The following is a 26,400-nucleotide window of genomic DNA, read 5'->3' on the forward strand; positions in this document are numbered from 1 at the left end:
AAGCCCATTTATCAGTTATATTGCCCATCACTTCCAGTTTTGTTTAAACCAGTGTTCTAAAGGATTAAATAAACGAATTCAGTTAAATACGTAATTATGAAATCACCAATAGAAAAAGAATATTCAGTACCAATCACCCACCAAACTTTTACTTCCCTTAGAGATAAAGCCTTCTCTCTCACACTCTCTATACAAAAATTGCAGATAAAATATTTAAACTTAGGCAAAAAAACATCATCACTCAAGTAAACTACAAACTTCAAAAACCCCAAAAAACCCTTTAGGATCCTCTAAACGTGTGATTTAAACTAATAAACAAAAGTAAAGATTGAATTTCAGATTTCAGATAGAGTTTCATTATCCACTCTAGCCTGCAGCTCAAGCATCTAAACCCCCAGACAATGAAAGGGAATCAACCAATTGACATATTCATATAATGTACACACAAACACCTTATGTAGCTTACAAGGAAACCAAAAAATCATATAGACAAAAACCAAAAGCTAGCTATGAACACAGAATGGGAGATGGATTTGGATCGAAAGCAAACATTTTTCAAATGCACAAAGTGGCAGTTCGAAGACACGCTTGATCCTATCAACTGCCCTTTCCACTACTTCTGCGACAGCAACTACGCCGGCGACTACCCTGAATTCATCGACGTTCTTGTTTTCTTCTTCGTCACGTTTTCTTACTTGACCACGCTACTCGCCGTCTTAAAGAAAGTACTATCAAGAACAAGAAGAGTCAGAGAAGATGATGGTGTTGATGATGATGATAAAGCGAAAAGGTACTTACTCCCTTCAGGTCCACTCTCTCTTCCTCTGATCCTCCTGATCCTCGCAAAAGGCCAAAGAATCAACACCCTTTTCCCCATTTCCATCTTCGGACCCGCCATCCTGCAGCTAGTCCAGCTCTCTGTGCTTATATTCGAAAACAGCATCGAAAAGGAAGCGAGCTTTGTCTTTTTCGAAGCCTCGACTATCTCCGGTATTCTCCACGCGAGTCTTTACTTAGACGCTGTGATTCTCCCTTACTACACAGGGTACGATGCTCTCGTCACCTCGACGTTCTCCGGAGTCTGCAAGTCTTGCATCTGCAGGAAAGAGGCGTTGACGGTGGGTGGGAAGATTGTTGCTTACCGGGGATGGTCTAGTACATCGTTCTTGTTGGTTGGTGTTTTGTGTTTGAGGATTATATGCAAATTGTGTAGAGAAGAAGCGAAGAGGAAGAAGGTTTTTGTGGTTAAGAATGTGGTGGAAGGGTTGGCGTGGGTTGTTCTTGTAAGAGATTGCGTGTACTTGGCGGTTATGTCTCCTGTTGAAGAGCCGGTCATGTTTAGGGTTTATGTGTTTGGTTCTGTTCTCGTGTTGATGTGTGTTCATGTAATCTCACAAGTGTGTTGTTTGGTTAGTCGGAGGCAGAGTAAAAAGACAACAAACACTTGACATTTTCAAAACAAAATAGAAGTCAAAACTCAGAGATGAGATGAAGTAAATGTGTAAAATGTAAATGATATGGTTTGTTTAAAGAAGAAAATTATTATTGTCTTCGAAAAAATCTCCAGAAATTACAAACAAGAAAATGCTGCAAATAAAATCGATAAAAAGAAGGAAAAAAACTCATCTCCTTGAAGGTTGGATCACAACAAAACTTGTCGTCTTTCAGAGCTCTCTTAGAGTGGCTTACCACTTGTCTTGATGTCATTTCTGATGGCTCCTTGGATCATCTTAACGACCAACCACTGCAAACAAAGTTAAAAAAAAAAAACATTTTGTTTACCAAAGCCGAACAAGACACTAACATTCAGTAAGTGGAGTATGTTGTCTTTTTACCTGAGCGGCGATGATAAGAGGGATGAGTTTTTTGCCTTTGTCATCAGCGTAAGATCCATCAACCATCTTCTTGTCTAGATGAATCGCTTTCTTCTGATTTGTAGCTACATCGGTTATCGCCTTAACCAAGTTCGGGATCCACGCTTCACCATTCGGTAAAGCCTAAACCATGAGAGAAAGATAGAGAGCACATAAGTGCATTTTTCAACAGTCTCCAAATCAGTGCAAGTCAGAGATTTGAAAAACAAACCTTTTCTTCCTTGTCATTCTTGCTGCATCTCCCACTGTTCTCCGCATAAACAACCTCAATTGCAGAATCCTACAAAGACAGTACAAGAATGAAGAATAATCACCAAACATAGTAATACTATTGTAAAGCCATAATACCTCAAACTGTTGTTTTCGCATTTTGGAACCAGCTCGGATAGTTTTGAGGAGAGAATCCGATCTCTTGGAGGAAAAAGTTTCATAGGAAAGATCATCGGGCGGGGAGAACTGAGCATGAGTCAAAACAAGCAAGGTTTTGCACCAAATCTCTTTTCCAAAGGTTTGGGTGATAGCTTGAACAACTTGCTTATCTAGCTCATCAACTCTATACACATCCAGACGATCAACATACAGCAACACATCTATTGTTCTGTTCACAAGAAACCTGCCCCCAAAAAATCCCAACATAGTAAGCAACCAAACACACACCAAAAATTACAAACACAGTGAACTTCTACTGACCCTTTGATTAACTCGAGGGCTTGGTGATTGACGTAACCAGCTTCCACAAGGCCAGGGGTGTCGATAATGTTTATAGTGAAGCCTCCCATTGTTCTTGAAACCATCACTGGCCTCAACCCTTCCGCCTTTAAAAAATTGAAAAGACACATATTAAAATGTAGAAATGATACAAAGACAAAGGCTTTTTACAGAAACTAAATACACAATACCTGGAAAGGACTGACACGGACGACTTGTTCACCAATAAGAGAGTTGACAGTTGATGATTTTCCGACACCGCCTTTACCCATTACAACAACTGTCAATGAGTTCATGTCCTACAAAATTACACAACATCCTAAACAATCGGAGAAAGTGTAAACTTAATTTCAAAGGGAAGAGGGAAGAAAAGAAGAAACCTTTTGCTTCAATTTGGAGAAGAATTCGATTAACTTTTCCTGGGTAGCTCCTGGAAATTGCTGAAACCCAACCCATTCACGAACAAGAGGGGACCCCATCACTCTCCAAAACCCTTCTTCAAAATTAAACAACTTCGAAAGTTATATTGTGAATGTAACGCTCTAAAGCCTAAGATAATAGAATAATTTTTTCGAAGGAACGTACCGTTTGTTTATTGTGAGAGTTTAGAAAAACAAGAAGAAGCTCAAAGCAGAGTCCTTCTTCATGACCTTATCTGATCTCTCTTTAATAAGGGGAATTATTTCACTTTTCATCCCTCTATTTCTTCAATTCTTCACAGATAAAAATGTGTGAAGCCCAATTAAACCAAAATTGTTATTGGGCTAGGTTTCAAACCAAACGAGAATTTGTGAACTGACCCACGCCTATGGACAACTACCAGCTGGCAGTAACTCTATTTAAATAGTTTTAATTATTATTTCAATTACTCTCTCCATTTCTTCAATTCGAAATCTCTCATTCTCATCTGTAAAATTCGCATTTCGTCTCTCTCACTCTCGAACGCAATTCAATTTCTTTAAATTCAACAATGACGAATGATGAAGATGGAAAAAAAGACTTCGAATACAAGTTCTTGGAAAGATAATTACTCAGAAAAAAACTTTCTACGTCATTATGAACTTTGACGAGTCTACGAGATTGAGAAAAAATAACCAAGGAATTAGAGATCCCATAGAAACTTCTATGCGTGGTAAATATGTTGGTTTGGGCTATAATGATTCCCATGTAAATTCCTTGAAAGAGAAAGACCAAAAAGAAGAAGGGGACACGAAAGAAGATGATGTGGAAGAACAAGTTAATCGATTCAATTCAAGGCTATTTCTTTGATTTTGAAGAAGTTTTGTTTGAGTTTTCTCCGTAGATTTCTTGATTTTGAAGTAGATGATGATGTTCGGGTAGATATTGCAACATATGAAAAAATTAAAGGAGAATCACTGCCACCAACGTCTCAAACCATTAAAGTGGTTAGTGTATCTAAAATTTGATTAAAATGATTATATGTTTCCGTTGAAAATATATGTGTATTGAATACACGTTATAGAGTACAAACAAAAATGTTTTGCAAAATAAATAAATCATGCTATATTGAAAGAAAAATTAATTAGAAAAATATAAAAAGAATGATAGAAAAATATAACACAAGTTCATGAAAATCTGTAGCCATCTAGAAAATTATGATCAAAATTTATGATTATTTATAATTGACATAACTTATAAAATCGATCAACTTTTAGAATGCACAAACTCTACACAAATTTATCCTCCAATAACCCACCCCGGCCCCTCAGTCTCTTCAATTCAAAAATGGCTAACAATCAACATAAAAGGAAAAAGACTTCGAATTCAGGTAAATACTTTAAATTGATTTGTTTTTATTTTCACAAAATCATCTTCCCTTCTTTCTGAAGGCAAGAAAGTGTCTTGTAGTGCTTGCAATACTTAAAATTGATTTTGCTTGTGTCTTATTGGCTATTTAAGCATCATTTTGTTTGTGTGTTACGAACATGTTAATATGATAGCTAATGATGTGTGTTACAAAAAAAGTTAATATAACATATATACTGATCCCTTCCCTTTTTTTTTGCAAACTCAAATAGTATCATTACCTGAATCACTGTATTGATGCAACTGATGGACACCTGTGGCATTTGATTTTCCTTGTGTTGCCTCTGCTGCTGTAGTTTGCTTCTAGTCATGTGCTTGTCCCTAGTTCTCAGTTTTCTCCAACTCCATCAAGCACTCCACTCCTGCTGCTGTATCTAGCGAAAGATTCCTTCTACAAACCCAACGTTTGTATTTCCACTTGCCTCTCCTTCTCGTATAAGTAGCTAACAGCAGCTCACACCCCATCTTCTCAAGGTCATTTAGCCTCAGCCATTTTCTGTTCTTCAAGCAAACTCTCCCAAAGTGATTCCTTTTACACCATCCCTTGAAGTGAATTTCATTTTAAAGAAATCTAACACCAGTTTAATATTCCAACGAAGAGAAATCTGATTACTTAACAACCATGCCTTGTTTGTTTCTTCCATCTTCTTGTGCGGTTGTTCGAACTTGGGTTCCTTCCATTGGGCACACGCCTCACTCTCTCTTTCTTCTTCTTTACAAACCTCAGCAGCCACTCTTATTGTTGTACATTTGGTGACTGTACATCATCAAATTGACACCTTACTCTCTTCCAACGCTTCATTAAACTCTTTCTTTGACTCCTAAACAATGTTCTTCCTCTGAAATTTAGCCGTCACTTAGTTAGCCTCCTCAGCTTGGTATTTCCATCCCTTAAGACTGAGTAAAATCCTTCTTCTTAATCTTCATTTTTCACTTTCATCGAGTATTTGGTGTGCATACCTACTCATGTCAGCCTCTGTTTGCATTTCTTCATCTTTCATGATGTTTGTGTCATCAAACTCAAACAACTCATCCAAAACATTACCTCTCTCGAAATAGTGTCTTACTCTAGGATTCAAGTTGTCTTCATTTGCCCCTTTGAACCCAAGCAACTCACTCTCCTGACTCACTGAATCGTGATGTTTCTCTTCTTCCGGTGAAGTCTTCAGCTGATCAACAAAAATTGAGAGCGTAGACAATTATTCGGCAAAAATCAAATAACATGTTGCAGTAAGTATGGTGTGTTATCTACAAAGCAAAAATACACTTGAGGCAAGCCTTTCAGACTGAATTCCAAATTATACAAACAGAAGATAAAAGTTGAAATAGACAAAAGGGTTGAGGAATATTCATAGATAGAAAGAATCAGCAAACAACAAGTTAAGGCCAGTATATGATGAGTCTGAGAAGACAGCACCGGACCACTCAATGCTCCCCCAAACTTCCCATTCCTCGCCTTGCCAGCGATCCGTGAGGGAAACCTCAGCAAACCAAAGCTCCAAAGTCTGATAAGCAGGACCTTGGGACCAGAAGATGGCCATCCTATCACCAGAGAAGGCGCAGATTTTGATGATGTGTTGCTGCTGCTGCAGCTCTTCCAAACCCTTGACTTCCTTCCAACCCAATTCAGTTAGAGAACGCCACAGTATTCTCCCGCCGACACCACGGCAGAAAAATGTCTGATCGAACAAACGCCAATCGTTTTTGTTATCTGGGTCAGACTCTTTTGCTCCGCCTGCTGCCCAAAACCTACATTCACTAGTTGAGAAAAAGAAGATTTCGCCATCCTCATCAACCGCGTAGACATGCTTCTCGTCCATCGCCATACTTTCCTTGATTCTGAGGGGCATCTTGGGCGTAGACACAGACAACAAGTCCCAAGTTCTGGTTTCAAAATCATATACTTCTACCCAGTTTGAGGAATCAGCCATATCCCAGCACCCTCCAAACACATATATCTTCTTCTTCTTCCCGTCCTCTATCAAGCTTGCCGATGCTCCGCTTCGAGCCACGTTCATGGGCGCAACTCGGCACACTTTATGATCTATACAATTCAAAAACGTGACTTGCGATGTGGGTTTGCCGTCCATGAGTCCACCGATGGTATAGATCCCCGATTCCGTCGTCACGAAACAGGATCCTTCTAGCGGAGCAGGAGCAGGACACAACAAGCTCGGAGGATGGACCCGTTTCAGCCGACGTTGCACGGGGTGGAAGACGAACCACCGTGGGCTTGGATCTGGATACATGTGCATTAATACGTACACATATGGCTCGACGCTATCCATCTGATACCTCATGGTCCAGAGTTTACGGGACCCTGCGATATACCGGTGTCTCCTCGAGACCATAGTTATGGCCACGAGGTCCAATCTCGACAGCTGAACCTGGCAGTCCACAAACACATCATCTGGCAGCGACACTAACCCACACACCTTCTTCTTCTTCCGACCACAGCCACGAATCGCACTTCTTCCTTTCATTGATTGATTGATTACCGGAGGCGATCAATTTCCCTTCTCCCGCTAGGGTTTTCTGTGAGAGAGGATCCCGACACGACCCTAACTATATAATGTCTGATTGTGTCTTTAATTATTTATTTATACATACCATTGCTTGTCTGAAAAAGGAAAAAGAAAAAAACACAACACGGCTGATAAATAATCAATACCGTGCGGTTCAGGACGGTTCAATTTCAAAATCTAATTTCAAAACCAAATTAACTATTCCTATTTACAATAGATATGCGTTTCATCATTTTTATGTTGTTTCATTTATATGTTACAAGTTAATAAGTGAACCGCATTTTTGTGCGTTTCAGCATTTACTTTAACAAAAACAAAAAAATTTGGTTCTTTGATTCAATATTATTTTATACTATTACAAAAAAATAATCAAAGTTTTTTTTTTTTTTTAAATAATCAAAGTTTGGTTACTGATATTTGAGATTATTCATAAATAATAAAAATTGAATTTAGTTGTTTGATCGCTTAAACGCTCATATCTATCATACTATATTTTGCGTTTTCCGGAGCAATCATAATCATATCTGTCTTGTATCCACCTTCAATATAAGCTTAGACTAGAGTTGGATCAGTGTGTTCGTGTGGAATTTTTATATAAATCTTAACTTTGTTTTATTTTGGTTTTAAGTGTCAATCATAGAAAAATAAACCAATATAATGAAAATATAGTTGTAGGTTTCTGTTTTCTTTTTTTGAATAGTGGAAATATTGCAACTTCATCACAATATCCTCATTTAAAGTTTGTTTTATTATCTTGATATCATTACCCTGTTTATGTGTAAATCAAGGTTCCTTATGGACCATTAAGATTGTTTTCTCTGCAGCTTTTGCATTCCCACCCAGAGATTAGAGATATGAGTTACTTGATGTTAATTATATATGTATGTTTATGTATCCCAACATGGACTAAGTTGATTGTTTAGCTGGTTTATGGTTTGATTAATTTCTAATAAGTTTATGGTTTAGTTAAGACTTTACAATTTCACATGAGCATAGAAACATAATTTCACTCTCTGTAAAGTATATAACTTGCCACTGTATTATTGTTTCCAATGAAAGAATCAAAAGACTTTATAAACCCAACCAAAAGTATATATCTACTACTAGTTTATACCTTTTATCTTTTGGTCATGTTTATTTTTTACATGTTTCCTATCTTTACATATTATCTGTCTACTGTTTTTGTATCTATACTTTTTTCATACTGCACTATGTGTGACTAATGGTGGACACTTGAGGTTTTTCAATTTAATAGATTGCTCTGCGATAAGCCTAGCAGTAGTATTAGGACCTTGTTGCATGAAAACCTCGTACCCGTCACCTAACAGACCAGTTCTATTGGTCGTAAGCTGCCAGAAAACTCCACCAGTACACGAGCCACCTGTTCTTGCACTGTCGTAGATCACATCGTATACTCTCTTGAAAAACTTGTTGCGTTCCTCTAAGCTGAAACCAGGAAACTTCGAAGATTTTCCAAACTCTGTTATCAATAGAGGCTTCTTGATAATGTTGTCACAGTCTTGAATGTGTGCTCCTATCCAGTTGTCCACGAATTCATTTTGTTCTCCTGTTCTTGAGCTCTGTAATGGGAACCTGATCATGTTTTGGTAGAGAGAGGTTATGATGAAAACAGAGTATGTGTTAAAAAGACAAGAAGACAAATACACAGGTTTGATCAATTGTATTAGAGACCGGTGACTTACCAAGAATCGGGATAGATATGGATAGTGGCGAAATCAATTTCAGGAATTTGGTTATCGGAGATGAAATCTGTACCGGTTAAGACCGCGCCGCCGGGATTGTAAACCGTTCTTTCTGGTTTAGATTCTCCATAGAACCCTTCAAGTCCTATTTCGAGTAGATGGTTTGAGTCTATGGACTTCACATAACTTGCCATTTCCTTTACCCAAGTCTGCATGTAAAACGACATCGTGTTAGTCAATACATACGAACATGTTACGTAGTATACACTAGGAGAGACTAGAGAGGAGAGAAAGAAACCTGTAGGATAGTAGAATCGTTACAGCGAGGTTCATTGATGAGCTCCCACGAAAAGATGGTTGGGTCTTCTTTGTAAACACGACCAGTGATTGTGTTTTTCCTTGTCAGCACGGTCTGTTTCATATATTGTCAAATCCTCGGTTTAGTTCGTTTGAAGTCGGCAACGAATATATAAAACATTCCAATTCATATCGGATTGGTACATTTGTCGTATTACTGATTCTTTAATTGATTTTAATCTAACATTTGACATGTCAAAACCATCGGTTATCTCTCCTTAACGTGTACCCTACCCAAGAACCTAAACTATTTGCCTTTAGCGTTGCGGGTCACATATGATCATCTTGATTTAAATAAACTGATACTTATCCAATCAGTGTATGCAATTAAATTTTATATTATATCTTGTTAAATATATACTACTAACCTTCACGTGGTTCTTGTAAAACTGCTTGACAACCGAGTTTGTGTAGAACTCATCCGGTTCATCTAAACCGGCCCATTCCACATATTTCTTTCTCCCTCCAAAATCTTCGAAATTATTGACTAAACTAATTATCAACTTAATCTTATATCTTCCAGCTTCATAGACTACAAAGTCTAGTCCCTGCCCAGAGCAATTTTATATTAGTACTCTCAAAGCGCAATCATAATTGGTTGTAAGGTATATTCCTGAATTAGTCAACAAACAGGTATCTTGTACCAACTTACATAAATATATAATTTACAAAAATTAAAGAACTATGTATTTTTTGTCATTTCGTCATTATCAACTTTGTATTACCCTGTGATAAGGACACGACAATTTTTCCAAGCAAATACAAAAGGTTTGAATTTCTTTTGTCGGAAAGTAATATTTTGAAATTTGAATCCTTCAATTTAGTTCAACAAACAAGAAATAAACTACAAAGAAACACCTATCAATCTTGATTTAAATTCCGTCTTTTAGAGAAAAATAATAAAAATATGTGATATAAAATTCAGAATTTATTAAAATAGTAACTAACAGTGAGATTATGATTTAGAATATAAAATATAAAAATAACAATCTATAAACTAACAAAATTGTTAGATCGTATAAACTTGCACAGGTGATAAAAAAATAGGAAACTTAAAAAAAAAACTTATTATCAAAGCTTCTAAATATAAATTATGTGCCTTAGTGTACATGTGTGATATGTATATGCTTGATGAGGGTTTTTACCTTGAAAACGTCTTCACTATAGGAGCCAGGAGAGATCTGAAGAGGAAGGTAATCTCCTTCGTTGAAACCCCAAATCCTGGCAACGTTCATTCCAACGGCGGAGGCTTGCCGGAGCGCCGTCGTGACTGTGGCTCTTCCTTTAGACGCAGTATCAGCAGCAGTGGTCATCATCCAATAAGCGTTGAAGCCGTTTAGGTAAACTCGTTCTCCATTCAACACGAACTGCGTGCCGTTTCTCCCGACGAACCCTGCCTTTTCGGCGACGCTAATGCGGTAGTTTCCGACGAGAAACAGAAGAAGGAAAAAGAAAAACGGTACGGTGTTTAACATTGTGAAGCTTTTGCCGACTTGATAGAATAGAATGACGCAACATGAAACTGAAAGACATTTGTGTGCGTTTGGGTTATATATACATTACAGGTGTCTTAGTGTTTACGTATTTAAATTTTTTTATTTTGTCCCCATATTGCCTAATTATTTGAAAATATATGGTACACGTTAGGATTTTTGAACGCGTTAAATATTATTTTCCAAGGTTCAACGAAATCATTTTGCTGGACTTTTGTATTTTTGGGTTAAGGAAACTGTTACTTTCAAGACTAGATGATATATCCAAAGAAGAAATATAGAAGTTTCTTTTTGGTCGACGTAATAGACTTTTTTTCTATCTTTGGTTAAAAAGCGTATTATCTTAATTTACCATTAAACGAGGTCAGTTATTTTAATTATATATATATTCAACTTTTAGAGGAAATAATTTTAATCTTTAATATTTTACTATTTTATAAAGTGAAAGTAAAAGAAAATTATCTCGGCGAGTAACATCTCTCTCGAATGAGTCATTATATACGTTTTTGGTTAAGAAGTCATTATAGATTAGTCCATATTTATTGCAGGAAATATATATTTCAGTTTTATAACATCGATATAATATATGGTTGAATAAGATGATACGAAACGACCACACTAATTATTGGCTTTGAATGACGTCAAAACAAAAAATTATTAGTTTTTGAATATAAGCATGGCACGCGTGTGGAATGGAGCTATCACACTTAAGCTACTACATGTGAGATTAATTTTCTCCTTAATTATGTCAGTGACTCAATTATGTAAAGATGGATTATTAAATTTAAATTTCCAACAGAAATAATGACTGACATACGTGAACTTCATACGAGTTTTGTGAGTCCAAACTTCACACTAATAAAACTTATACATAGGTTTGTATATAGAAATAAAATCGGTGCACCATCCACATTTTCAAAGTCTAAACAAAATTTGATTCGGGAGATACCATATACAATAACCAAATTCTTTTTTTATGGGCCCAATTTTTTACTTTTAAAAATGTGGATGGTGCACCGACTTTATTTCTATATACAATACTTATATAGTTTTACCAATAATAAAATACGTGAATAAAAGAAATTATTAAAATTTCTCCCAAATAAAAAATAGCTTGGTCTATTAAAAACATGAATAGATGAAATCATTGAAATCCGACCCGGATCCGCGGTTGAACCGGTAAATTCGGTGACCCCAAAAAAATTCGGTTTGGATTTTGTAAAAAACCCAATATTTAGAAACCCGCGAGAATCCACTAAAACCCGGAACCCGATACCGGTTAAACCAATAAATAAATTTTACGTTTTTTTAGTTTTTAATTATGTTTTATATTCTAAGTTTCCAATTAAGAAGTTAGGTGCTGACAATAAAAGTTATTATGGTTTCCCTTTTCAGTTTTATATTTATGATTTTTAGATTTTGATGAATATTTCACTATGCCACGTGAAAAAATGAAAGTGAACGATGGTAGAGAGAACTAAAATTAGTTGATGTGATTTTATGTTAATTTATTTCTGTTATTGACAATTTATTACAATGATCTTTTACTTTTGGTTTATTTTGGATTTGAAGTTTAATTTATTATTCACATTAGACATTTAAACATTTATGAATTTTATGTCTTGATTTTTTTTAGATGTTATAACTCGTATCTTGTTACAGAAAAATTTAAATAGTTTAAACTATTTTTTTGATATTTTGTATGTAAAATGAACATAAAAATATAAAAACTAAAATTAAGTATGTTCTAAATGTTTGTAAACATTAAATATATTAATATCCAAACTATAATTTTATGTGTTAAAAAATATTAAACTTTAGTTTTCATATTTTTATTTTCATAGCTAATATTTTATTATATAGAAATTAATTCATTTATTAACATGCGGTTCCTCCGCGGTCGACCCAATAACCCAACGACTCGGTAAATCATCTGGTTCAGTGTCCGGGTCGGGTTTAAAAACATTGGATGAAATAGAAAATTTGTTTACATTTGTTTGCGCCATGTGAATTGTGTTGTGTGCAATGAGATGTAGCTTGGGTCTATCTTGTTTTTAAGTTTCATTCTCATTATTGGACCCTTGGACCATGTTTATTGGGGGTTCGTAGGGTGAATTTTTAGGGTAATATAAAAACCGTTTCTTAACTTTTAATTTAAAAAACTAAGAACCGTTTTTTAAATAAGATATTTAGAATTGAGACTAGGTTTCCTATTAAGAAATTGAGACTCAAGGAAACCTGTCTCTATTTAGTTCATCTCAACACTCAATTTCCTCCTGATGAAAACTGGGGAGCTAATTGGCCTTACTTACCTTAAACGGACAAAAGTCTCATCAAAAATCCATACCAGTAATGGTAAGATCAAGACAGCACTAGACGCTGTTCCACCAAATTGACAATTTGGCCTGAGCTTCAAAAGCAACCTCAACTTCTAAAACCACATTATAAATAAAAACTTGGTTCCTTGAATGAAATGTTACATAATTCAAATATCCGGAGAAAGTTTTTCAAAATATCAAATTGTTACAAAGGTCAGAGTATCATCAAGCCGCTCTTCATCTCCTCATCACACGGTTACGCTCTCTCTTGCGGAACCGTTCCATCATGATCTGATCAGTTGCAGCTTGTCTGGTATTCCCTGAATCCGTAGCATTATTGTTACTAGTAGAAGGTTTAGGTCCTTCGCCATTCGCTTGAGGTCCTTTATCTTTGTATAACTCGGGATGTTCTGCGTGTTTTAAAAGTTGATCAGTACACGAATACACAGGCATATCGAACTAACAAATAGAAAAAAAAAAGGAGAATTCATAAAGCAAACCTCTTCTAAGCTTTTCAGCATAATCTTTCCCACGTTGGAAATAATCCGCACTGTAACTAGAGGGAATGTTAAACTCCGACTTTGGCCGACCCATAAGCCTCTTCTCTTGAAGAAGCTTCTTTGCAGCTTCTGTTTCTTCAATGTTCTTCAGCTTGTATCTAACGTTGAAGAATCAAACCATTAGTCTTTGAAACACACACACACACAAAAAACACTTATTCAATCTACGAAATAGTATTAATCATACTCGATAGGGAGTTGCACTTCAGCTATTCCAGTAGTCCACTGCGTTGAGCTCTCTTCTGAGCTACGCTTCTTAACCTGAGAAAGTTCGAGGTCTTATAACTCTTGCTACATTCTTACATCAAACCCCTAAAAAGCGAAACTTACTTTAAGGTGATCAGGGATCTTATACAATTCATCTTCCACTCGCTTCAACTCGTTCTCAACCTCCTCTGCATCCTCAAGACTCTTCCCCCTTTTCTTAGCTAATTCGTGTTCAACGTACTTTACCCTATTGAATCAAAAACATAACCCCCTAAACGCTAACAAACATAAACTCACTAGCTTTACATGTCAGAATAGAGATAAGACCCTTACATGTTGGGATCTTCAATCAAAACAGCAGTCTCTTGGGCAAACGTATCCTGCAACACAAGCTCCTCTTTCTCTCCTTCAGCTTCAGCTTTCTCCGCTGGTTTCCCTTTCCCCGTGCTATTCTGCGCCGTCGACAAAGCTGGGATCCCTAGCTTCCTCTCTCTCAGCTTCTGCAAGAACTTCACCTCTTCCAACGCCAATCTGCAAATTCACCAAATCAACCAAAGACCTAAACTTTCTAACTACCCATCAAGCCAATTGAAGAAAACTCATACGACGAAAACAAATAAAAGCCCTAAAAACTGTGATTTTGAATTCGGAACTGACCTTCGTTTCTCTTCTTCTTTTGAACTCGCGGCTTTACTTTGGTCATCTTCTTCTTCCTCCTCCTCTAACGGACGTTTCCTGAAATTTCTCTTCGGCGGCATCGCAGAGAGTATCACCTTCTTCAAATTTGATTGCTTAGAGAGCTGATCGAGACTCTGAGATTTCTCTTTTACCGACGAAGAAGACACTACTTCTTCAGGCTTTGTATTGATTTCTTAAAGTGGGCTTTATTAGGCCCATTTTAGGTTATGATGTTTATATAAGTATCAGGCCCATCTTAGCTTATAAAGGATAAATATTTATTTTGCAAACCAACATAAACCAGTCAATTACAGTATTAATTTCTTTTTAGTTACATCAACATTTATTAAAAAAAAAAACTTTCAAAGTTTGAAACATTTACACATTTAATTGAATTATTTCTTGGTAGAGAGCCTTTCTTTAATCTTGTCAACCATCTTAGATCCCACCTGAAATGTCTTTGTCAACACATCTTCCGGCAAAGCAGGATCGGCCGCAAAAAGTGTTGCCGCAACAGAAACCGTTCCAGGTAACTGACTATTAAACGCACTCAAAACAGATGCTGGAGATTTTCCATTGTTTTTTTGAAAATGGACAAGTCCTCTTGGGAAAACAAAAACTTCACCCGTCTTAATGGTTTGTGAGAAAAGCTTGTTTGATGTTGTGATAAACCCAACTTCGAGCTCTCCTTCGAGGACAAAAACGACTTCTGTGGCGCGTGGGTGAGTGTGAGGTGGGTTTAAGCCACCCGGTGCGTAGTCTATACGTGCTAGGGAAACTGAGAGAGTGTTGAGCCCTGGGATCTTCTCTACGTTGGCTCCCGTCACGGCTGAGCCCATCGTGGAGTTTATGACGGCGGGACTTGAGATTCCGCCGAAGAAGAAGTCGGACGATGTGATGTTTGACATTTCTTTGCATGGGAACCCGTTCAACTTGGTTCCTGCAACATTGGGTCGTTTAAAAAAAAAAATATTGGGTCGTTTAGTATGTAACACAAGGCGTTTAATAATTTATCCGATGTGATTACTAAACCCCTAGATTCAATTATGAAAATATGTATTTGACTTACAAGCTACAACCTGACTGATTCTTATGAAGTCAACTCTATTTTGATTTGAGATTCTCACGTCTTTGCTTATACAAAAATTGAAAATTAAGACTGGAATTTCACCTTGATGTTTTTCTTTTTTTTTGAAAAATTGATGAAAGATGAAAGAGATATCAAAAAATTTACAGAAAGAATAATTATTAAAAAAACATCAAAATTTTATTTATATCAATGGAAATAGTAATATTTTTTTGTTAATCAAATTATGAAGATGAACCGGAATATCAAATACAACGACCTAGCCTAAAACTTTGTACTTTTGGTGAAAAAACGAAAAGACAAGAGTACAAGAACTAATATTTACCATGAGATTTATCAGCAACGCAGAGATCTTGAAGGGCATCGGGATCGTATGCATGAATCGAAGCAATTATGCAAGATAGCACGATGGTAATGAAAATTCTTGAATTCATCATGGTTCAAAAAGGTGAAGAATTATATGATTATTGTTTAAAATTTCAAGGAAAGAAGCTCGTGATTCTTTAGAAAATGCTACAACTAGGTTTTTGTCTTGATATTTATAGAACATGGACCATCCGTATTGATCGGCAAGTTATTTGCTTGAGAAAACACACAAAAATTCATTTGTCTTTACCAAACTAAGAAATGTACGTCAAAGCTAAGTAGGTGAAACTATAGCTTTCTGATATGTCTTTCACTACAACCAAATCTTAAATTAAACGATACGATATTCGGTATAAGGAGAAATTGTATATATACGTCAAATATTTATCTTTCAACTAAAAGAAGCGTAAGCACGTAATTAATTAGCGGTTAGTCCAGTTTACTTGGTTCTTTTGTGTAACATTGTCTTTTTATCGCCCAGTGGACCCACATTGGACAGACTGAGCTGTGAGCATCGGAAATTTTACTTCTCACTTTTTATGGATATTTGATATAATCCTATTGCTAATCAATTAAAATACAAGTTTAAACACATGACGATCTCAAAACAGTATATCAGATAATGATAAAACCGTTTTATACTCTTTTTGACCATTATAAAACTTTACACAGCACAAAACAGTATGTAAATAACTCAAATGTACAAGATGGTTGCTGCAACGAATCGCTGTAATTAAAACACATTGGTCAATTCCAGATCCAAATATATTAAATCACATTGTGCATATGTCTTATTTTCGATTTTCTGGTTTTTCCTAATCAAGAACATTTCATACAAACATTTCTGTAGCAACTTACAGATTATAGTCTTCCAACCATCGTATGGGAAGAAAAATCAAGGAAACTTGGGAAAAGGAACCAAACCGCAAAGACATTGAGTAGAAGAAGCTGGTAATGCTGTTGTAGGAAAGAGAGATTGGTTAGATGTGTGTGGGATTGATAGATTAATAAACGGTGGCAACGGCGAATTCGACGCCGGGATTAACGGTGACGACGTTGTTTGATTCACCAGATTTATACCCTGAGCTATAGCCATCGCCGTCACAAGGTCGTTGTGCATTCCAAAGTTTATTGTCGCTTGAGCAAAATAAGGATTCATCCCCATTATCGACATCACCTGCAATTGCAACATTATTTTTACTAGTTAATTTCTGAATTTATAAAATAATGATATAGATACATATATTGATGATTAAATGAATGAAAGGGCATTATAGTACAGAAGTGATGCAGTGATTAGCTTATAAAGGTTTCAAATTGAGCTTAGCAGCGAATAAAAGCGGATTAATTGATAAATAAATATTAGCAGTGTATATATTATAGTTTTAATTTTTAATATAAGTGGTGTTACAAAAAAAACAAAGAAATTCAGCAATTAATCATAGAGTATCCTATTCCCTATTTCTCTATGCTTCTTGTTTTTTACTACCAGAACTTGTGATCTCTTTCATTATTATCACACACTTGTTCATATGAGAGATGTTCTAAACTTAAAGTTTATTTCTTATAGATAATACACTTCTTTTATTTCTTGGTTTACTTTCGAACATAAAGTTCCTTATGAGCAAGCACAATATATATGGCATACATCGTTAAAAGGTCTAATAGTCTAATCGACCACATAAACTTGTGGTGTGACCATTATACATGGTCTTCCTATAACTCCAGTTCTTTATAGTCAAGTGGTAAACACCAAAAGGCAGCTTATTTTGTTTCATCAATTAGAAATCACTTGATAAAAATAAGAACTTTCATCTATCGGACCGATTGAGATCATATAGCAAGACCAACTAAAAGAGTTATGATCGCAAGCTCGCATGCCTTAACGATCCTTTCTGACACACAATTATCCTAGCACGACCACCAACTATATAGAGTATATATATATATCATATAATCATACATGTATATATATACTGAATAAAGTAGTTAACATATAGACCTGGAGTTGAAGTTGAAGATCTTTCATATACACAATGGCTTTATCGAGAACAGAAACCGTGTCCTCCTGAAAATCGAAATCAAAACGTACACATCCCACCGGTTATTAGAAAAAAAAAACGCAACCTAAAGCAAGATTTCTTGAAATATTGAACGATATACACATGATAGATATTTACATATAATATATAAATAGAGAGAGTAATATATAAAAATATACCAACCTTGTGACAATTAGGTAACAGTTTTTGTAGCTTACGCATCTTGTTACTCAACATATCGTTTCTTCTTCTCTTGAAACCTTTGCTTGTCACTGTAGGAACTTCTCTTGTGAACCCCTCCGATTCATCCTATACAGTTTTTATAGAAAAAAGGAAAATTAAAACGGTGAATTTAATATATTAGTATACATAAGGCTAGGGGAGGTATATACGTCGAATATATATCGACTTACATCACTGAAGATCTCGATACGAGACCGTTTTGGCTTCACATGCTTGTTTCTCAAATAATATTAATTATCTGAAAAGTCATAGATTTGATGATCATGATGATCACCAGTTTCAGAATGTTCATCAGGGACAGCCAACGTCAAGTCTTTCTCCGAGTTTTCTTCTTCTCTATGAATCTCTGGAACAGTTTGAAACTGAATATAAGTTTGATCATGATCAACGTAGCCGTAGCTCGATTTTAAGCCGGTGATGAGACGTTCTTTATCACTTCTTGCTCTTTCTGATATACCCCGATCTTTCACAGCAAGTGATCCAACGTCATTGTTCCACCCCAGCTCCATGAATCCTTGTTTATTTAACCTGCAGAAAAAAAAACAAAGTATTAGGGTTAATATGACATCCACTACCGAAGAAAAGATATTCCAAATAGTAACACAAGAAACCTAAACTCGGAACATGTTAGTTAAAGAGAAACTGGAGATATAACTTAGAGAAAGTTCTTGCCTGAGGACTTCAGAGTTGTCCAAGAAAATGAAATATCGTTGATTTATAATATAGGAATGGCCGGAGCTGGATGACAGTTGTCAGCCAGTTTAGCGACCCACTTGAGTTAAGCCACGTTCGGTACTATGAATGGTTCTTTTATTTTGAAGGAAAATGATTTTCATTTAAGTACCACCGACAATCTATATATATAAAGCAATCCGACTAGACTATAATACAATACCTCCCTGGGGTTGAAGACGTATATATATATATATATGTCATTTTAGTTAAATAAGTTCTTTAGTTAAGGTTGAATATAATACTTTGGATTTCACAAAAATCGTTTTAAGAAATGTACATGTGTTGTTTGATTCACTTCCAGACATCCATTGCAATTTTGATATATAACATTTTAATTTGCCTAAAATTAGATTTTGAAAATGCAAAATAAAATATAGCTTAAAGTAATTAAAACACAATTACATGGAAGTGAAAATATATTTTATATATTAGGGTTCTGTTTATAGTTATATTACACATGCATGCATACAATTTTTTTTTTGAAAAGATTTTTCATCGTTCTCAGGTCGTAAGCATGCATCCATACAATGCTTTCATACATATATTACTTTTAAGTGATATTCATTATTTACTATTAGGATACAAAATATTCAGTCGTCAGTCGACATACGTCCATTATTATGACACACATGCATATATAAAATATGTTAATGTATATATAAAATCTCGTTGTACGTACAGATAACATTTTGAATTTTAAGAGTTGGTGAGATTTTAATTTATTATTTCGTAGTGAACAATGAGCCAAGTAAGTCTGTTTTATCCTTTTAATTAGTATTTTCAGTAATCATTATCCTTCATCTTTAAATAGTCGTCGTTATACTTTATCTGTGTAATATCAGATGTCCAATCGGCTATAAGATTAGCGAAAAAGTCTACCGTCTCTGTTTATCTGAAATAGTCGACCAATGACCACCACGACTTTTCATTTAGTCGATAAATGTTTTATCATAAACAAATGCTTAATAATAACCGACGAAATGAAATACATATGAATAGTTATAATATTGCTTAAATGAAAGTAATAAGTTAGAGAAAATTCGAAGTTCCCAACGAAAACTATATCTATTAAAAATAAATATATGGATCTATTTTATCATGTCTTTATGTGTGCATGGTTATGATGTCTGTGAACACGTTTACGATAACTCAATACGATGTATATATTCCAGAGGTAAGTTATGATATTGCGGTCTAGTTTATCTTCCTGCGCTAATGTTCGATTATATCTTTCAGCTGGGGAATACATTTCAAAAACTATTTAAGGTTTCTGAAAAGAAAAAAAAAACGAAATCATTCTAGGGTTTTATCCTAAAACAGTAAAACCCACGTGGGTTATGGACCATTGCCTATATACGATAAGTCGATAACGAATAAGATTTTTGTTTTCCGTAACCCCACGACACATTTATTGGAATTTTGGCGTCATGTCACCATCACCCATACACCGAGCAGGTGCGATGGTCCACATTATATCTTTAATACCACAAAAAAAAAACTCCAATAATTTCAAAATATGTTTCCCTATAAAAAATCAGGAAAATTACGCTTTAACCTGGTTAGTAAATGTTTATAAACCAGCAGGAGAAGACAGCTTTCTCTTGTGTAAATGACTGACTGAATTATTGAAGCAAATACCATTATTGTGTTGAACGACTGTTAGATAAACTTTATATACCTCGTGTTGAATAAAATGGGCCAGGAAATCCTAAAAGAGAGGAGGGAAATGAGTGTCGTTCACGTGACACCTCGTGATGGACATGCTTGTATGTCTAACACGCAATGCTTTCCATTTTTTGTTGGTGTCTTAGGGATCGACGAAGCAAAACCTCAGCCACTCCAAGTTTCCCATCTCCTAAAAACGACAACGACCATTCGGAATATACATTCCAATCTAGACTTACACAGTTCACATAATAATGATGGGTAAATGTTTGCATTATTATTGTTATTATTCTAAAAAAAAGAATATCTCCCATCATCTTTCATGCAACCGAAAGAGGGAATACTATTCGTTTCGTATGTAATGGAACGTGACCTACTGGCTGACATAATATTCTAGTTTAGTAACTTCAATATGTATAAATCTTTTGGCATGAACACTAAAAAGTTAAGTTATTAACTAACTATATATATAAACATGGAGATACATCACACAAGTATTGTGTAACTTAGTTTCTTTCGTAGTATTGTTGGTTTACTAATTGAATATGTAGACGTATGTGAGTATAACAATGGTTTTGTTACTTTTGTATAATATTTTCGTCAAGTACTCTTCTACTTCACGTGTGATATATATACCCAAAATTTTCGGCCGAAAACGATTTTATTGGGCTATGAGTTAGGCCATATAACGAATAATATGTAACGAACCCAAATACGAAGCTTATGGGCCCATTGAAGAGAACAATATTAGAATAGTAACAACAACAATGGCCCATACGAAGCTTATGGGCCGAAAGGTTTCAAAAGCCTCTTTTCGAAAAGGAGGGTCATATCCCATGAGGAAATCAAATCTAACAGGCGAGCGAGAACACCTTATCGGAGATAAGTGTTGACAAAATTGAGAATCCTCCTCCTCGCGGGCCATCGCCATGGATTTATCTCTTCTCCGTCCGCAGCCGTTCCTATCGCCATTCTCAAATCCATTTCCTCGGTCGCGTCCCTACAAGCCTCTCAACCTCCGTTGCTCCGTATCCGGTGGATCCGTCGTCGTCGGCTCGTCCACAATCGAAGGCGAAGGAGGAGGTAAAACCGTCGCGGCGGACTGCGTGATCGTCGGCGGAGGAATCAGCGGCCTGTGCATTGCGCAAGCGCTCGTGACGAAGCACCCGGACGCTGCGAAGAGTGTGATGGTGACGGAGGCGAAGGACCGCGTGGGAGGGAATATCATCACGCGAGAGGAGCAAGGGTTTCTATGGGAAGAAGGTCCCAATAGCTTTCAGCCGTCTGATCCTATGCTCACTATGGTGGTACGGTTTGTTTGTGGTTTAGTGGATTATAGGTTTAGTGAATTGGTTTAGTGGATTTTAGGTTTAGTGAATTGGTTTAGTGGAGTTGGTTTAGTGGATTTTAGGTTTTTGTCTTTGTGTGGTTAAAATTTAGTGGTGAGAAAATGAGTTATAGCTCATGAGCTTGTTCAGCTCAGTTTTCATGAGCACTAGCTCTATTTTTTTGGTTCATTTAATAAATGAGTTTAATGAATGAGTTAAAAAATTTAAATTAGATCAACAAAACATGAGCTTGAGCATTTTTATACTTTATATATTGGATAACTTAAGTTTTTCTTATGTAAAAAGTAAGATAATTTCTATATTAATAATATTTATCTTCTAAAAACATTAGTATTTAATATTAATGTTTTGGATTTTTTAATATTTAAGTTTTGAATAATATTATAGAAATTTAGTGGTTTTGAAGGATGATCCCTATTAAAATTGCAGGTAGATAGTGGTTTGAAGGATGATCTAGTCTTGGGAGATCCTACTGCGCCGAGGTTCGTGTTGTGGAATGGGAAGCTGAGGCCGGTTCCGTCGAAGCTAACTGACTTGCCTTTCTTTGACTTGATGAGTATTGGAGGGAAGATTAGAGCTGGGTTTGGTGCCATTGGCATTCGACCTTCACCTCCGGTTTGTACTCTTACCGCTCTCATAAAGTTATGTGATTGGAGTTGGTTCATGTTCTTAGAGTTTGGCAAAGGTGACAGGGTCGTGAGGAATCTGTGGAAGAGTTTGTAAGGCGTAACCTTGGTGATGAGGTTTTTGAGCGTTTGATTGAACCCTTTTGTTCAGGTAGTGTGATTAGTAGCAGTTGCTTTCAACTTTGAATTCATATGGTGATGTGCTTTTGAATTTTTCTGTGCTTCCAGGTGTTTATGCGGGAGATCCTGCGAAACTGAGTATGAAAGCAGCTTTTGGGAAGGTTTGGAAACTAGAGGAGAATGGTGGAAGCATCATAGGTGGTGCTTTTAAGGCAATTCAAGCGAGGAATAAAGCTCCCAAGACAACCCGAGACCCGTGAGTAACGCAACCCCATTCCACGAGTGTTTTCTTTCTCTTTACGTACCCTCTCAAGTCAACATGATTTTGCAGGCGTCTGCCAAAGCCAAAGGGCCAAACAGTTGGTTCTTTCAGGAAAGGACTCACAATGCTGCCAGAGGCAATCTCTGCAAGGTATTCTATTCTATCAAATGTTGGAAAGGAATCTGAGAAAGGGCTTAAAATGTCTTGATTTGGCAGGTTGGGTGACAAGGTGAAAGTTTCTTGGAAGCTCTCAAGTATCAGTAAGCTGCCCAGCGGAGGATATAGCTTAACTTACGAAACTCCGGAGGGGATAGTCACTGTACAGAGCAAAAGTGTTGTGATGACCGTGCCATCTCATGTTGCTAGTAGTCTCCTGCGCCCTCTCTCTGTAAGTTCCTTTCAAATTACTTGTAACTCCACAAATAGGGGAGCGAGTTGAGTATATACTGGTTTAAACTTTGATGACAAAGATGCTGAAGCTATGGTCTATTTCAAGGATTCTGCAGCTGAAGCGCTCTCAAAACTCTACTATCCACCAGTTGCAGCAGTATCTATCTCATACCCGAAAGAAGCAATCCGAAGCGAATGTTTAATAGATGGTGAACTAAAAGGGTTCGGCCAGTTGCATCCACGCACGCAGAAAGTGGAAACTCTTGGTAAATCCGAACTTCTCTTTATTTTCCCTTAAGCTAAAAGTAACAACATTGGTCATACATTGCATTTATGCAGGAACAATATACAGTTCATCGCTCTTTCCTAACCGAGCACCACCTGGAAGAGTGTTGCTATTGAACTACATCGGTGGAGCTACCAACACTGGGATCTTATCAAAGGTACTAATGAACATGTTTCTTGAGTTTTAAGACAAAACATATCTGGAAAGTTCACATATATTTTTGGTCTCTTTTGCAGTCAGAAGGTGAGTTAGTGGAAGCAGTGGATAGAGACTTGAGGAAGATGCTGATAAAGCCAAGCTCGACCGATCCACTTGTACTTGGAGTAAAAGTTTGGCCTCAAGCCATTCCTCAGTTTCTGATTGGTCACATTGATTTGGTAGACGCAGCGAAAGCATCTCTCTCGTCGTCTGGCCATGAGGGCTTATACTTGGGTGGAAATTACGTTGCCGGTGTAGCATTGGGTCGGTGTGTGGAAGGTGCTTATGAAACTGCAACCCAAGTGAACGATTTCATGTCGAGGTACGCTTACAAGTAATGTAACGCAGCAGCGGTTTGATACTAAGTTGTAGATTGCAGTTTTGACTTTAAGAAGACTCTGTTTGTGAAAAATTCAAGTCTATGATTGATTAAATTTATATGTATTAAAACAAGTTGTGGCCAAAATATCAATACACACACAACACAAAAGCATGAATGAGAGGTATATGGGTTAAATCTAAAAGAAATCGATCATAACTCTTGAATCCTGAGGATCTTCGTGAAGTGGTGACATCTTGATAGTGTCGACTGTTGTGGGTCTTGGAGATTTATGTTGCGTGTAATGGGAAGAAGATGATGCTGATGTGAGCAGCATGGAGGAAGAAGAAGTAGGAAACTCGAGGTTTGTAGGGTGAAGGATCTGTGTGAGCAGAAGCACAATTGACGCCATTGATGATGAATGATCAGCTCTGAGGAAGCTTCTTTGTCTTTCTAGGTTTTTGGTATGGAGATTTCATTGCCCAAGTGATGAACTTATATATAGAGAAAAAGTGGGGTCCCACTGTGATAATCCAACGACGGCGGTTTTGTTCTAGTCAAATCCAACGGACAAGAGAATCCAATGGGACTCTTAAAAACTTTGGGTAGCAAGTGTTTTTTGGGCTTGACTTTTTAGCTCGCATTTATATCTCGCCCCAAAACTAGCTGTTCCACCTTGCATGGCTTCCTTCTAATTATTTTAAGAACATTAAAAAGTACGTTTTAACTTATAATTAATCTAATCATTTATGTATTTTATTTCACAGATTAGAATTTTTTAAAACATTAAGTATTGGCCGAATTATCTATGCTTATTAGAAAACAATCATACTTGCATTTTAGCAAATTAGAATCATATTATATTACATCAAGAGTTTCTTGAACCACAAAAAATTTATATATATCAATATATATAAATAAAAACATGAATACAATGAAAAAAAAAGATAGTGGTTTTGTGTTTTGGAAAAGAGTTAGGAGGTTTTAGATAATTTCAGTTTTAGTTTAACATCAAGAATACTATTGGTATAACTTTGCCCCCAATAAATTTTGTAGGTAATAGTTGGCCAATCAAAACCAAATCACATTAAATTGAAAGATGATCCATAGAAAATAAAAAGGAAATAGACATTATTCAACCAAATCCATCCATGTGTGGGAGCAATGCATGTGCATACATGTTCAACTTTTTTTGCTTATTCAAAGTAAAAAAATCTTAGGGTCAACCAAATTGTTATTTAAGCGAAGGGCCTCTGATTTTCACAGTCCAAATTAGGCCCAGTTCCTACATTTAACAGCCCAGCATATCTCTGATAAAACCCGATCCGGTCATTGACCCGCCCATCTCCAGCTATCCCGCATTCTAAACCGCCATTTATAATGTTCGTGGTTAAACCGAAACCACCGGTCCGGTTAGCTGCTAAATCCGCCTCCGTAGGCCTGTATCTACCGATCATAACGTCATGGCAAGATGGTTTGGGACTCTGCTCTGTCATCCAAAACCAAAGCGCTGTTTGGAAAGCTATCACTGAATTATTCGCCACTATCTCGGGATTCCTTAGACCGTCGAATCCTAAAGCTCGACCGGCCGGTCCGTAGTTATAGTTCCTTTATTCATTAAAAAAAACAATTGAGATCAATATAATATTATTAAATATTTACTTCTGAAATATGAAGGAATGACAGTAAATAATAAACATACCACGAGAGTTGAATTGGACCTCTTCCATGGTAAGTCTTGTTAGAGAAACAAGGCCATTTCGTATTAGAAGAATCACAATAATTGCTTTGTGGACTTATTTCTTCTTTAAAACACAACCCCCAAGCATACGGTCCGTCCGGTGCCGTTGGCCACCCTCCGGTTGTTTCGTGTGAAATCTGAGCCAAAAACGCTGCCACTTCGCGTCGTCGCGTCTCCATGGATCCGACGCTACCAAATCTTGGAAACCGCCCCGTTGCCTTCACAAAAGATTCGTAAGTGTAGAAACCATTTGCTGGACAAGCAGTATTGTCCTTGTGGATGAACATTGAGTCGTACAGCGATTTTGATACCAAACGCGTGATTGTGGTAGCCTTGGTTTGGTAGGAAGACAGTATTGAGAAGAATGAGAGAAAGATGCAAAAGAGAAGAAATGAGGGTTGAGCCATTTTTAGAAGGATTTTGGTGTTTCTTTTGTGTAAGAAGAACGAGGCTTTCGTTCGTTATATAGATGTAGGAATTGGTAACACGCATTGACTTTGACTTTAGGCGTCAACTTTGTCATTTTCGCTGCTTTGAAGGTTTATAACATATAACATGGTGCTTTGTTCCATTAAGTAATAAACCCAATAATTTGAGTTTGGCGTCGTTGGGAGCATGGCAATAAACTGGAAAAAAAAAATCAACGAAAATGAAATATTTTTTTAAACTAAAATGTTGGTTAATATGGAACAGAGACCATATAAAAAAGCACTGTCAACGT

At 36.4% G+C, this 26,400-nt stretch overlaps 9 protein-coding genes across 10 annotated transcripts; 2 read left to right on the top strand and 7 right to left on the bottom strand.

The window, feature by feature from the left end:
- Window positions 1-435: 435 nt before the first annotated feature.
- Window positions 436-1,503, top strand: LOC106343503. Its single transcript, XM_013782733.1, has one exon. The coding sequence runs from the start codon at window positions 510-512 to the stop codon at window positions 1,446-1,448; it is 939 nt and encodes a 312-aa protein (XP_013638187.1). The 5' UTR covers window positions 436-509; the 3' UTR covers window positions 1,449-1,503.
- Window positions 1,499-3,393, bottom strand: LOC106343505 (translocase of chloroplast 33, chloroplastic). Of its 2 annotated transcripts, none has more exons than XM_013782735.1 (8): window positions 3,168-3,393; window positions 2,963-3,075; window positions 2,774-2,881; window positions 2,565-2,689; window positions 2,223-2,487; window positions 2,086-2,154; window positions 1,836-1,997; window positions 1,499-1,744 (listed from the first exon to the last, which is right to left on the bottom strand). In XM_013782735.1, exons 2-8 carry the CDS (start codon window positions 3,059-3,061, stop codon window positions 1,676-1,678), a joined length of 897 nt encoding a protein of 298 aa, XP_013638189.1. In that variant the 5' UTR covers window positions 3,062-3,075; window positions 3,168-3,393; the 3' UTR covers window positions 1,499-1,675. The 2 variants fall into 2 exon arrangements, with proteins under 2 accessions (XP_013638189.1, XP_013638188.1); XM_013782734.1 differs by having other exon boundaries at window positions 2,963-3,078; window positions 3,168-3,253.
- Window positions 3,394-5,621: 2,228 nt separating this feature from the next.
- Window positions 5,622-6,960, bottom strand: LOC106293236 (F-box/kelch-repeat protein SKIP6-like). The gene has a single exon (XM_013728889.1). The coding sequence runs from the start codon at window positions 6,890-6,892 to the stop codon at window positions 5,759-5,761; it is 1,134 nt and encodes a 377-aa protein (XP_013584343.1). The 5' UTR covers window positions 6,893-6,960; the 3' UTR covers window positions 5,622-5,758.
- A 1,010-nt stretch (window positions 6,961-7,970) lies between these two features.
- Window positions 7,971-10,469, bottom strand: LOC106293441 (mannan endo-1,4-beta-mannosidase 1). Its single transcript, XM_013729117.1, has 5 exons — window positions 10,140-10,469; window positions 9,363-9,542; window positions 8,936-9,049; window positions 8,638-8,846; window positions 7,971-8,527 (listed from the first exon to the last, which is right to left on the bottom strand). The coding sequence occupies exons 1-5, from the start codon at window positions 10,467-10,469 to the stop codon at window positions 8,134-8,136; spliced, it is 1,227 nt and encodes a 408-aa protein (XP_013584571.1). The 3' UTR covers window positions 7,971-8,133.
- A 2,460-nt stretch (window positions 10,470-12,929) lies between these two features.
- On the bottom strand, window positions 12,930-14,417 carry LOC106343365 (uncharacterized protein C9orf78 homolog). The gene is made up of 6 exons (XM_013782544.1): window positions 14,230-14,417; window positions 13,906-14,103; window positions 13,696-13,819; window positions 13,553-13,626; window positions 13,306-13,463; window positions 12,930-13,215 (listed from the first exon to the last, which is right to left on the bottom strand). Exons 1-6 carry the CDS (start codon window positions 14,328-14,330, stop codon window positions 13,043-13,045), a joined length of 828 nt encoding a protein of 275 aa, XP_013637998.1. The 5' UTR covers window positions 14,331-14,417; the 3' UTR covers window positions 12,930-13,042.
- Window positions 14,418-14,546: 129 nt separating this feature from the next.
- Window positions 14,547-15,856, bottom strand: LOC106343366 (germin-like protein subfamily 2 member 2). Its single transcript, XM_013782545.1, has 2 exons — window positions 15,663-15,856; window positions 14,547-15,190 (listed from the first exon to the last, which is right to left on the bottom strand). Exons 1-2 carry the CDS (start codon window positions 15,772-15,774, stop codon window positions 14,646-14,648), a joined length of 657 nt encoding a protein of 218 aa, XP_013637999.1. The 5' UTR covers window positions 15,775-15,856; the 3' UTR covers window positions 14,547-14,645.
- Window positions 15,857-16,427: 571 nt separating this feature from the next.
- LOC106292985 (transcription factor HFR1) lies at window positions 16,428-18,609 on the bottom strand. The gene is given in 6 exon segments (XM_013728657.1): window positions 16,428-16,616; window positions 16,618-16,880; window positions 17,706-17,771; window positions 17,929-18,054; window positions 18,159-18,516; window positions 18,600-18,609. Coding segments are annotated over 5 exon segments (846 nt in total). The 5' UTR covers window positions 18,498-18,516; window positions 18,600-18,609; the 3' UTR covers window positions 16,428-16,564.
- A 2,633-nt stretch (window positions 18,610-21,242) lies between these two features.
- On the top strand, window positions 21,243-24,099 carry LOC106295645 (protoporphyrinogen oxidase 1, chloroplastic). The gene is made up of 9 exons (XM_013731605.1): window positions 21,243-21,695; window positions 22,167-22,352; window positions 22,430-22,514; window positions 22,592-22,739; window positions 22,815-22,895; window positions 22,962-23,133; window positions 23,242-23,401; window positions 23,475-23,578; window positions 23,658-24,099. Exons 1-9 carry the CDS (start codon window positions 21,318-21,320, stop codon window positions 23,955-23,957), a joined length of 1,614 nt encoding a protein of 537 aa, XP_013587059.1. The 5' UTR covers window positions 21,243-21,317; the 3' UTR covers window positions 23,958-24,099.
- A 921-nt stretch (window positions 24,100-25,020) lies between these two features.
- On the bottom strand, window positions 25,021-26,199 carry LOC106293284 (chitinase 10-like). The gene is made up of 2 exons (XM_013728939.1): window positions 25,641-26,199; window positions 25,021-25,546 (listed from the first exon to the last, which is right to left on the bottom strand). The coding sequence occupies exons 1-2, from the start codon at window positions 26,084-26,086 to the stop codon at window positions 25,177-25,179; spliced, it is 816 nt and encodes a 271-aa protein (XP_013584393.1). The 5' UTR covers window positions 26,087-26,199; the 3' UTR covers window positions 25,021-25,176.
- Window positions 26,200-26,400: the final 201 nt, after the last annotated feature.

The sequence above is a fragment of the Brassica oleracea genome, chromosome C5 (genome assembly GCF_000695525.1).
Source record: "Brassica oleracea var. oleracea cultivar TO1000 chromosome C5, BOL, whole genome shotgun sequence".
Lineage (NCBI taxonomy): Eukaryota > Viridiplantae > Streptophyta > Magnoliopsida > Brassicales > Brassicaceae > Brassica > Brassica oleracea.

Bases quoted from the DNA above. Each gene is read 5' to 3' on its own strand.
- LOC106293284 (XM_013728939.1), bottom strand. From the start codon at position 26,086: ATGGCTCAACCCTCATTTCTTCTCTTTTGCATCTTTCTCTCATTCTTC. The intron at 25,547-25,640 runs GTATGTTTATTA...TAATGAATAAAG, and splicing joins GGTCCAATTCAACTCTCGTG to GAACTATAACTACGGACCGG.
- LOC106293236 (XM_013728889.1), bottom strand. From the start codon at position 6,892: ATGAAAGGAAGAAGTGCGATTCGTGGCTGTGGTCGGAAGAAGAAGAAG.
- LOC106343503 (XM_013782733.1), top strand. From the start codon at position 510: ATGAACACAGAATGGGAGATGGATTTGGATCGAAAGCAAACATTTTTC.
- LOC106295645 (XM_013731605.1), top strand. From the start codon at position 21,318: ATGGATTTATCTCTTCTCCGTCCGCAGCCGTTCCTATCGCCATTCTCA. The intron at 22,353-22,429 runs GTTTGTACTCTT...CAAAGGTGACAG, and splicing joins GCATTCGACCTTCACCTCCG to GGTCGTGAGGAATCTGTGGA. The intron at 23,579-23,657 runs GTACTAATGAAC...TCTCTTTTGCAG, and splicing joins ACACTGGGATCTTATCAAAG to TCAGAAGGTGAGTTAGTGGA.
- LOC106343366 (XM_013782545.1), bottom strand. From the start codon at position 15,774: ATGATGAATTCAAGAATTTTCATTACCATCGTGCTATCTTGCATAATT. The intron at 15,191-15,662 runs GTAAATATTAGT...CCAATGTTGCAG, and splicing joins CGTTGCTGATAAATCTCATG to GAACCAAGTTGAACGGGTTC.
- LOC106343365 (XM_013782544.1), bottom strand. From the start codon at position 14,330: ATGCCGCCGAAGAGAAATTTCAGGAAACGTCCGTTAGAGGAGGAGGAA. The intron at 13,820-13,905 runs GTAAGGGTCTTA...TTGATTCAATAG, and splicing joins TTGATTGAAGATCCCAACAT to GGTAAAGTACGTTGAACACG. The intron at 13,627-13,695 runs GTAAGTTTCGCT...GAACTTTCTCAG, and splicing joins AGATCCCTGATCACCTTAAA to GTTAAGAAGCGTAGCTCAGA.
- LOC106343505 (XM_013782735.1), bottom strand. From the start codon at position 3,061: ATGGGGTCCCCTCTTGTTCGTGAATGGGTTGGGTTTCAGCAATTTCCA. The intron at 2,488-2,564 runs GTCAGTAGAAGT...TTTTGGGGGCAG, and splicing joins GCCCTCGAGTTAATCAAAGG to GTTTCTTGTGAACAGAACAA. The intron at 2,155-2,222 runs GTATTATGGCTT...CTGTCTTTGTAG, and splicing joins TGCGAAAACAACAGTTTGAG to GATTCTGCAATTGAGGTTGT.
- LOC106293441 (XM_013729117.1), bottom strand. From the start codon at position 10,469: ATGTTAAACACCGTACCGTTTTTCTTTTTCCTTCTTCTGTTTCTCGTC. The intron at 9,543-10,139 runs GTAAAAACCCTC...TGCTCTGGGCAG, and splicing joins ATAGTGAAGACGTTTTCAAG to GGACTAGACTTTGTAGTCTA. The intron at 9,050-9,362 runs GTTAGTAGTATA...TATATGAAACAG, and splicing joins TTTACAAGAACCACGTGAAG to ACCGTGCTGACAAGGAAAAA.